This window comes from Echinops telfairi, unplaced genomic scaffold, assembly GCF_000313985.2.
Source record: "Echinops telfairi isolate 266 unplaced genomic scaffold, ASM31398v2 ScPeMD7_7468;HRSCAF=8506_0, whole genome shotgun sequence".
Lineage (NCBI taxonomy): Eukaryota > Metazoa > Chordata > Mammalia > Afrosoricida > Tenrecidae > Echinops > Echinops telfairi.
Genome location: NW_022111369.1, coordinates 18,237,065 through 18,248,267, shown reverse-complemented (window position 1 = coordinate 18,248,267; position 11,203 = coordinate 18,237,065). Strand labels below are relative to the sequence as shown.

General features: G+C 42.4%; 1 protein-coding gene across 2 annotated transcripts in view; it reads left to right on the top strand.

Annotated features, from left to right (window-relative positions):
- Positions 1-10,537, top strand: part of METAP1 (methionyl aminopeptidase 1) — a 24,504-nt gene extending 13,967 nt beyond the window's left edge. Inside the window, exons 5-7 of one of the 2 annotated variants that reach the window (XM_004703277.2) lie at positions 597-740; positions 4,622-4,687; positions 8,983-10,537. In XM_004703277.2, the coding sequence (XP_004703334.1) occupies positions 597-740; positions 4,622-4,687; positions 8,983-9,146 (374 nt within the window). In that variant the 3' untranslated portion in view covers positions 9,147-10,537. The remainder of the gene's footprint in view (positions 1-596; positions 741-4,621; positions 4,688-8,982) is intronic. The other variant, XM_045284128.1, reaches the window with a different exon arrangement.
- The last annotated feature ends 666 nt before the right edge of the window (positions 10,538-11,203 follow it).

Below are 11,203 nucleotides of genomic sequence, written 5' to 3'. Positions count from 1 at the left end.
TTGACAGCCAGGAGAGGCATTGCTCTGACTTTGGTTTGTATTGGAATGTAAAAGTCATAAATGTCTGAATAGGACAAGGAGTTTGTAAGTGAAAGGGACCTTTCCGGATCCATCTGCCCAGGAAACAACTGCGAATGGTTTGCGGCCTGTTTTTAGGAGGATAAAGGTGGCTGGGGGATGTTACACCGTTGTTTCTGAAGTTGACTGGCCTGCAACTCTGAACATGTCAAGTTGGTTCCTTTTTGGATATTCCCGTCTTCTTGTGCCCTTTACTCTCTTCTTCTCATTTTAAGGTTAGACTAGAGGAATACTTGACATCAGGACAGAAGAGGAAGAGAGCCATGCTCCAGGCAGTCTCTGCTTCCAGAAAAGCAAAAGACACCACTCCAGAACCCCTAACAACCCACTGTCTGCCTTCCAAGGAGGTGTTGCAGGGGTTCCTGGCTTGAATCTCATCACTGCCACTTACTAGCTCTATGACCTCTTGGTACCTTGGTTTCTACCACCTTTAAAAGGCTCCAGGCACGAAATAGTCATCGCTTAATAAGTGTTAGTCATTATTCCTTCTTGTCATGACTCTTCTCTTTTACTTTCAGTGAAACCGGGCGTTCGATACAGAGAATTGGGAAACATTATTCAGAAACATGCCCAAGCAAATGGGTTTTCAGTTGTTAGAAGCTACTGTGGACATGGAATACACAAACTTTTCCATACAGCCCCCAATGTTCCCCACTATGCCAGTAAGTACTGTCCATTTGGTATTGCTTGCAACTGACTCAACAAATACTTAACAGAACCTACTATTTTCTCATTTGCTGGAGTATTGCTTTGAGCTGCAACAAATAGACTTCCTAAATGTATATTGGCTCAAACTTACAATAAGTCTCTGTCTTGCTCACAAAGCAAGGCAGTTGTTTGATCACTGCGGGGTTAGGGCAGTTGCTTTGTTTTTCACTGGAGTTCCGCTGTCTTTAACTTATGGTTTCAGCACGTGTGATCTCTCCCTTCCAATTGCCCTCCCAGACGGTACATTGCTGGGCTGAGGAGGTTTTAATGAAGGGAAACGAGTGAGGACTCTCACCTGGTGGAGCCGAGAAGAGCACAGCCTCTGACCGGGGGCAGACCACGTGACTCTGCCAGTCGTGACGTGGAAGGATCCCTCGGTCACGCCACAGCTCGCATAAATGTTAGCCATCAAAACAAGCAGCCACCTTCATTCCTGTAATTACTGAGTGCTCATTCCTCTTCACAGGATGGAGGAAGCAGCTCTGATTACAGCAGCAGCTTTGTTGGAGGGATGTATGTGTGCAAGTGAGTGTGTGTGTGCAAGGAGAGAATGAAAAGGTCCCTTTCAGAAGCAGCAAAACTCCGGTCTAGATATGAATTGTATATTCAGAGATTATTGGAGAGGATATAGTTTATAGAAGGGGACAGGGGTCAGTGGTAAAGTTGGCAAAACACGGTGCTACCAATATATAAGAAATGCGGCCTTTCTCCTGAGGAGCAGCTGGTAGATTTGGACTTCTAGCCTTATAGTTAGCAACCCAACAAATCACCCACTAAGCCACCAGGGCTCTTCAGTTTATGGAAAGTGAGGTTTATGTAAGTCACATAGGTTGTGACCCATTCTCCTGGGCCATGGAATAGATTTTCAACTACAGCACACCTGCCCTGTATTGCTTAAAGGCAGTAAGATCACCAGGTCTTCCTGCTTCAGAGATGCTGGGTATATTCAGACCACAGCCAGATGGCTTAGCAGTCACACCACCAGGATGCCTTTTGATAACTCTAAGAGGAGTGAAAGGAACCCATTAGTGGGTTCTTTTGAAAGGTGAATACTCTACATTGCTTTGTAACTCAATCTTTTTAATCCAGCTGAGGGAGGAACCAGGAAATTATTGTATAACTTCCTTTCACCTCCTTCTCCAAGTTGGTTTATCTGTATTCCTATTTGCTCTAGCTGGCTTTATTTTGTAAGAGCAGTCCTTGATTGGAGATAGCATATTACCTGCTTCATGTAAGTCATACATCATTTGTACAGACAATAGTACCTTACATGCAGAATGCTTGTTACTTTTTAAAAATTATCTTTACTCTCTTGAATTGTTTAAAATACTTCTGTGAGGTAGACAGTAGAGCAAGAAAGAAATGTAGAGCATTTTGAAGAAGAAATGTGAAGCAATGCGTTTTCCCGTACCTAATGTATAATTGTTGAGTGAGGTATGTTGAGAAACTGGAACCCGAAGAGTGAGATGAGATGGAGTTTAACTTGTTCAGAGTAATGAATCAGCAGCAGAAATAGGTGTGTAGCAGCACTGGCCAATGAAGATACAGTATGATCGATGCATCATTTCAAATTTTTACCATTCACATTTGGAAGATTAAAAAAAAAATAGTGACCTTAATGTAATGATATATTTTATTAATCCATTACATCCAGAGTATTATGTAAAATTTATTGAGATCTATTCCATGCTTTTTTGCCTTTAAAAAAGGCAAAAAAGTGTATTTTTCACACTTTCAATGCATGGTAATTCTGACATCTCAAGTGCTCACTAGCTACATGTGGCCAATGGCTGTCGTGTTCTTTAGAGCTCCAGGTGGGTCCCTTTTCTTTCCATCACACCACACTGACACTCCTGGCATTTCCTTTTCATCCTGAGGGGGAGAGATGACATTGTGAAGGATGGGAATTTCGGAGTACTTCCTTGTGCTCATGCAGAACCTGTACTTGGACCAAAAGGCTGTCATTGGAACAGAGCAAGGGGACAGTGGTTTGAAATTAGGACAGGTGTCTATCCAGCCTGTCTCCTGAGCACCTGGACTGTATGAAGAAGAATGCAGCATTAGGCTCAGAGGGGGCTCATTAACAACAAGGTGACACGACCTTAATACTGATGAAGATCAAAGGCTACCGCCTTTAGTATGGCTTACAACTCGACAGAAGTCCCCACAACTGGACCAATAGACCTCGTGATAAAAAAAGAAAATATTAAACAAGGATTTCATTTTATTTGCATCCATAGTCAACACTCATGGAAGCAGCAGTCCAGATATCAATCATTTAACATTGGTCAGATCTGTTGCAGAAAGCCTCTTTAAAGTGTTAAAGAGCAGAAATACCACTGCCTCATATACATGCAAAAATTGATGCATTTGGTTTGTAGCGCTAGCAAAGAAGATGGAGTATGTCTTGGACAGCCAGAAGAATGAGCAAATCTGTCATAGAAGTTCAGCCAAGATGCAAGGAGGGGAGACTTTGTCTGAAGTACTTTGGAATTGTAACCCGGAGGGACCAATCCCTCTAGACAAACGTTGTCTTCGTTACAGTAGGGTCAGCAAAAAAGAGAAACACCCTCACAGATGATTGGCACAGTGGCCAGAACAGTGGGCTCAAACATAACCACTGTGGGATGTCACAGGACTAGGCAGGTTTTCTTCCTGTTGGACACAGGGCACCATGAATTGGTACTGACTGACCAGTTCCTGACCACAGTAAAGGAATATAGGCCAGTTCTGCGTATAGTAAATTGCATGTCATTTGATTTGGAATCTGCAGTGTATTTTGCCACATAAAATAATGAAAGTGGCATAAGAACTATTCACAGGAAAGCTGTGAAGGAATATAAATGTGTGGTGGGTGAAACGAGGTTATACATAGTGGTGGTTAAGAGCTTGCCCCAGACAGACCCGTTTATTATTCATTAGAAAGTCGCCCTGAAGCTCTTAACAGCTAACCGCTCTCGCGGCTGATGTGTTTGCCCCATCTGGTGGTCAGACTGTGCAAATTCAGCCAGCCATTTAGCTGATGATGTCCCTGTCAGGTTTTTTGTGTTCTTTTTAAAATTTGATATTTAAACTAGTTCTTTGTATTTGTCCGGGATTCTCTAAAAAGGCATATCCCCGCCTCCCCCCTTGTCTGGGGCAGAGCAGGTCTTTGTATTCTAATTCATAGAGTGTTTCTCTTATTAATGAAATTGGCACAGGTGTGAGAAAATGCTTTTGAAGGAGAAATGAGCTTCTGATTTGAAATTAAAAGGCATTCTTTCTGAAAAAAGTATGACAATTCTCAAAAGTGTGAAAATTATGTGCACACTTGTTTCTGTGTGCTTTACCTCTTTGTGTGCGTATGCACGTGCATATAACCCTCTGCCCCCCGACACACACCCCCCCCCCCAAAAAAAAAAAAAGAACAAAAAAGAGGAAGACTTTAAACATAAACCTGAAACATGTTCTTTAAACTGTCCTGCTCTGGTGGGGAATGACATGTTGCTTGGCTTCATGATTGCAGCTGTGAGAATGGAGTATGTCAGAGGACATAACATGGTGGCCCCTTTCCTCATGCATAAGTGATAACCATATCTGAAATCCAGCCTGGCAGATTCCTGTTCTTCATGAAGACATAGGCAGAAAAAAATGTGCCTAAACAGTATTTTCCCCAAAGTAAGTGGTCGTCAGTGAAAGATCTGCTGTTTGAATGTGTACTTTAAGAGAAGAATGAACGTAAGAACTTCTGTAACTTGTGTTCGTAACTTGTAAATTCTTTCCACAGAGCTGTTCAATAGCATGCTGCTGCTTTTTGCTCTATTTTGAGGTGTGTTTTTGTTTGTTTTCTCCCCAGAAAATAAAGCAGTTGGCGTGATGAAGGCAGGCCATGTATTTACAATTGAGCCAATGATCTGTGAAGGTGAGGAGACCACAGAGGCTGTGACTTGCTGTGTCCGTATTGTTGTGTTTTCATTTCACCCCTCTGGGATGTAGTTTGTTATCGAGGGAGACCTGAAAAGTGTGAGTTGGCAAGAGGAATGGTTTCCGCATGTCCACCTGCTCTCGGTAGCACCCCCAGGACCCAACTCACCGCCAACTCCAGTCAAGGCCAATTCATAGTGACCCTTTATGACAGGCTAGAATTCAGAAGGCCTGGAATTTAGGAAGATCCCGCCCATCACAGAGTGCCCTGTTATGATTGTGAGCCCACATTCAGTCTGAGAAGTTCTTGAAACAAAGCATGGGGCATAGACGGAAAAACAGACAAGTATTTGTTGGGGGTTCACTCTGAGGCAGACCAGGTTGTATGATATAATTTTCAGTATCCTATGAAGTGAGTGATAATCCCCATTGTACAGAAGTGGAAACTGATCCTTGAAGAGATTAAAGCACTGGGCAAAAGTTACTTAGACACCTGTGTGGCAGAGTGTACTCTCTTCTAACGTTTGCCTGGTGCTGTGGAGTAAGTATCAGAGATCTGCCTTTTCATGGTCTGCAGGGCTAGGAGAGTGGGACATGAATCATGTGATATTTATCCAGCCCACCGGGTGTTTTTGCCCCGTTTGTTTTTTTACTTCAAGTTAAGATATGTGCAGTGTGCATAGGAATTTGTTCTTTTTAAAAAAAATTATAGTCTGGCCCTCCAGCGGGTCTGAGGGGCAGTGAACTGGCCCCCTGTTTAAAAAGCTTGAGGACCCCTGCTCTAGAGTGACATGAGAGCAGCTGGGACTGGGACATGGCTCTTTGTTTCCTTAGCACCGTTTCCATCATCTTCCACACTTGACGGAATCTTCATTCACAGTGGCAGTGCTGCCTTTGGTCACGAAGGAGGAACTAAAATTCAGCTATCTTTAGGTGGGCCTAAATGGTGAATTCTGTTGTACTAGCTTTCTGCCAAGTCGCTGAGTTCAGAATAGGAGCGTTATGTGACTTTCACTTAAGACGAGCTGTGACTGATGGTGCCTGGCTACTAAAGACAGCATCTGGAAAGGCCATCTATCAGGCAAACAACAGAGCCCACATCAGCCTGTGATAATGAAGTGTTGATGGGAATAGGTATCAGAAGTTCAAAAACAAGCAGTCCGATGTGTGTGAAGGAGCGTGGACAAAGCGGAGACCAGAAACCCCCCTGTAAGACAATCGGACAGTCCCTCACAGGAAAGGGGTGATAAACCCAGGCTGCAGTATAGTACTGATGAAACACATAGCTATCATTTAGTTCTTTAATATTTCTTCCTCTTACTATAATGGTTTGTGTTACTTCATTAATTTTGTTAGACCTGTGTAGATTCATTTGTATATTTAAGAGTGTTCAATGCTAGGAAGCCAAGATAGATAATCCTTCAGAAACAGTAATAGGAGTAATGACTTCCAGAGGATATGGGAAGGGGGGGGTGTTGGGGGTTTGATAGCAAAAATGATTGTATAAGCCCACTCAAAGTGAGCAAATAACAAAATTGTAGGTAAATGGATTTATTGGATGGGGTGATATAAGGCAAAAAAATTATATATAAAAACAAGAAGGCCACCTGGGGTCAGGGGGGGTGATAAAGGGTTGCTGATAAGGAGTTCAAGAAGAAAGAAAGTGCTTAGAAACTGATTGTGGTACCAACTGTATAATAATTATGCTTGACCTAATGAATTGTGAATTGTTATGACATAAAGGCCCTATTAAGTCAGAATTGTGATCTGGCTTCCACTATAAAAAACAAAATTCACTGACATCCAGTCCATTTGAACTCAGCAACCCTGTAGGACAGAGTAGAACTGTCCCTGTGGGTTTCTGAGACTGGGAGTAGAGAGCCTTACCTTTCTCCTAATGAGTAGCTAATGGTTTGAACTGCTGACCTTGTGGTTAGCAACCCAACATGTAACCCAGTATGTCACCAAGCCTCCTTATCTCTTATCAAGAACTTGGTAATTATGTGACTTGGGCACTGTATTAGTTATTGTTTGCCGTGTGGTACATTATTTTAAATTATAAATGTAAAAACCCACTGCCTTTGAATTGATTTCAGTTCATAGCAACTCTTAGGGCAGAGTCTGTAACTCTTTATGGGAGCAGACTGTAGGTGTTTATGTGAATAGGCAACATATTTATTTTCCCTATGGAGCAACTGGTAAATTTGAACTGCTGACTTTGCAGTTAGCAGTTCAGTGTTTAACCGGCTGTGCCACCAAGGCTCCTTGCCCAAGTAAGTCCACCCAAGATAGAGGATAAGACATTTTTAAATAACCCAATCCAGAGATGGTATCCTGTCATCTGCCCCCTGTTTCTGTCATTAGAAGTGAGTCTAAATCCTGCCTATACTCCAGGTGAAGATGGAATTACTTAAGAGTGTGAATACCAGGAAAGGGGGGTGGGCCGGTGGGGTATCACTGGGGACATTTTAGATCCTCCATGTTCACCTAATTCTGTTTCCTTTTCTGGAATTGGAAATTAATCTTTATCCAGCCAACACCCCAGGGTTGTTATAAGAATGAAGTGAGATGGTTTAAATTAGCTTGGGTCACCATTATTTGTCATCTCAAAGCCCAAGTGTACTGCGTTTGAGCTGGCTCCTCTCCTCTCAGCAGTCCTAAGACAGTAGAGCTGCCCCACAGGGTTTCCAAGTCCGTGAACGCGCACAAAGCAGGCTGCCACCTCTCCCACTGAGAGGCTGGTGACTTCAAGCCATCCCAGCTGGTGAGCAGCTGAGCACTTTAACCACTGCATCACTAGGGCTGCTTGGATTTATTATGGAGCCAGTGTGTGGTATTTTTCATCCTCATGGAACAAGATGAAATTTTTGATTGTGTGTGTGCCAAGGCAATAAGCATATTAATCTTGAGAGAGAAAGGTGCCATTTTGCTTAATACATGTTAGTTTTATGAACGGGTACCTAGTTGGCAGAACATAATACAGCATTTCCAGTCGTAAACAAATCTTTTCTCTGGTGGCAGTTCAGGTAATCATCAAATTATCGCTACGCCGCCTCAGTGCCACTTCACATAGACTAAATCCCAGCCCCCACAATGGGAGGTTCAAACCCACAGAGGATTCCCCTCATGGTAGTGGCCAAATACATTTAACTTGATGTTGTTAAAGAACCTTTCTAGCAGATCATAGTAAAATCACAGGAGTATTATGTCTTAAAGCTGTTGCAAAGGATTCACTACATTGGAAAAATACCTAGGTCCTAATCCATAGGTTTTTAAACAGAGCATACACAACTTTCTTTAAGCCGCCTCCTTTTCCTTTTATCCTGGGATTTAGTATCTCAGAAGTAGGTTATGTCACTGCCGAGTTTGTGCTATAGGATTTCTCTATGTGAGTCAATGAGGCCTTAAGTATTAATGTTTCACCTGAAGATTACATCAGGTTTTATTGAATTTTCTTGACAATCTAATTTGGAGACAAGAAAATCCCTGTAAATACTTACATATTTTGTAATAGAATGCTGTGGTATCTAGAATATCCTCACTTTTTCATTTCCTTCTGCCTCAGATGCTCTTGAGAATTACCTTTCCTCTCTCCCCTTATCTTCCATACACTGTGTTTCTGTCTCCCTCCTTCCCCTGCCCCCCATCCCTCTCTCTGCCATGCTGCTTCCGTTTATTTATCCATGCTGCCCTCCCGGATTTCCGTTTGCCTTCGCTGTGGTTTCAGTACTGTGGTCTCCAAGAGTTTTACAGAATAAATCTGCTCTCCCCATCTGCTAGTGTTCCTGGCATTTTAAAATTACATTGGGAATGAAATAATGTGATAACAGAATAGAAACCAACCTTAGTTCCTTCACAAGATGCACTGCTGTGGTCTAGTTAGATGCTAACGCGATAGCAGGAAAAAGCACTCAAAAGTAATGGCACTCAAACTTGCTGCGGTTCTAGGATGCGTGGGCATCACTTTGTGTTGCCAATCAGGACCGTTATTTGGAAATGCCATCTTGACTTGATATTTGGGAAATACAAGCGTCAACTATGAGCAGACTTGGAGGAAATGTAAGCAGCAGCATTACCTCATTGCCGCTAAAGACCACAATGAAGTTGGCAAGGCCTTAGCTAAGACGATGAAGGATGAAGTCTAGATGGTGATCTTCACAGTGAATTTTCTAATTCATTTTCTGCCTGATGCAAGAGTGTAGGGGGCACACTTGCAAACACACCCTTTCTCAGAGCATATATCTAGAAATAGCGGAGTGACAGAATTCAGATGTTGTCTTGTTTGCGTTTCAGGTGGGTGGCAGGATGAAACGTGGCCGGACGGCTGGACGGCGGTGACAAGGGACGGGAAGCGCTCTGCACAGTTCGAACACACCCTGCTGGTCACGGATACTGGCTGCGAGATCCTCACCCGGAGGCTTGACAGTGCGCGGCCTCACTTCATGTCCCAATTTTAACTTCTCCCAAGGTGGCACATCTCAAGAATCCCTCCTATCTGTAGTTGGCATTTCGTTGAACGTACAGAAAGGAAGCAGACGTTTTTATCACTTGTTTTGTTTTGACCTTAGATTAAGAAAGGACTACAGCATTTGATGTGTATCCTCAAGAACGTACCTTGGTTTTGGAAAAACCAAGAAGAATAAAGGAAAATTTTCTCAGCTCCTTTGAGAGCCCCCTTTCCCCTAAATAACATCCGCGCCCTCATTTCCTCATTTGCCCTTTGAGCACTTTGACTTCAGCCTGCTTCTAGTTGCATTTTTACTGCCACAACGGGCCAACAAGAGCCAGCTGCTCTCCGGGTCAGTGATGAAGATGAGAATCCTTAAAACTTCAGCAACACACGTTGCTCCGGAATTAAAAAAAAAATTGTATATGGAAATACATAGACATCTATATACATTTTAAATTCCGTAGCTGTTAGGACTGACCACTATGAGACTTTGTGTTGACTCTGCACAGGGCTAGATGCTGTCATCAATGGACCCACAGTTGCAGTGATTGAATTCCCAGTTGGGAATTGTGGGCCCCTACCCCATTCCATGCTAATTATTTACCTTTGTAAATGTGCTTAAGAAAGCACCCAGTCAATGAGACTTTCTCTACAGTGTGGGCACAGAGTGCATTGTGAATGACTGTGGCAATATTCACTTTAGAAAAAAATTAACAGCCTTTTCTCCCCACCCTCCCCCTTTGAATATCATTTGTGGCAAAAATTGCCACACTCCTAGTGATGTCTGGCTGTGGCAGGGATAAGATTGTGTAATGGACTGCCGTTCCAGACCTCTGACTGGTCAGAAATGGAAAGGAGGAAGCCCCCTTGCTTCCCCTCACACACAGTACACCGCACACCGACGGAAGGAACAACGTGGGACTGTTTGTTGGCAGTGATGAGGCGGCAGTGTGCCGAAAACACGCCACCTTTACATAGTCGGGAAGCTCACTAGAAGTGACCTCAGCTGCCCGGGACTTGTATTCCTTTCAGTATTTCAGTCCAAAGAGAGTATCTGATGAAGACCTATCAGACTACATTCATTTTCATGAGCATGTATTTGATTACCGGGTGTCTAATGGCTTTGCTGTAAAATAATCTGATACCGCTGACACAGACTTGTAAGAGAAAGTCTTTCCCAGAGTGCCTCAGACCTTTATTGCTTTAAAAGAATTACGATAATGTTTTCATTACTCTTATTATTCCAATGATTTATTAAAGTGACAGTCTGGTACAGATTTTCGGGGGTATGTGAGTGATGTTTTTAACAAACTGTCATATCTGTGAATGGTATACTTTGCAATATGAATGTTAATATAATGTGTAAAGGGAGATTAAAACGTTTGAATGATTATTCTACCACTCAGTCATTAAGTTTGCTTTATGTGTTTGGATTTTCAGAGGGAAGCGGTGGGAAAGGGTGGCTTATTCTAAGTTTTTTTACCAAACTCATGAGCACTTGACTTGTGCAGTAATTACAGCACTGTGCTTGGCTGTTTGCCAGCAGCATTTGAGATGTAACTTGTTTTTTTGTTTTTTAGAATTTTCAAGATAGATAATACTGAATATTTAGGGGATCATTTTACATGCTGACAGTGGAATTAACCACTATGTCTATCAGAAAACAAGATTGAAGACAAAAAAATCATGGGATACATTTTAGGAGACAAAACAGTGGTACGCTTTTCTCAATTTGGGAGATTTAAAAAATATTAAGTACTCATCTAATTGTGTATGCCTAATTAGAAATGTTTGCTTAGTATATTTAGGGGAGAAAATACCTAGTTACACATTGGGTCAACTTTTTACGAGACCTGAAGAAACTTTCTCTTGGAATTATAATTCAAAAGAAGAGGGAAACCTTTGCCTTTTCATTTCCTGCCACTTGCTGATAACCCATTTACCAGGTCCTTTCTACCATTTGCCAGCTACATTTCTCCAGGCGGCAAAAAAAAAAGAAAAAAAAGTTTAGTACAATTGAGAGCAACTCAACTCACTGCTATCAAGTTGATATTAACCCATAGT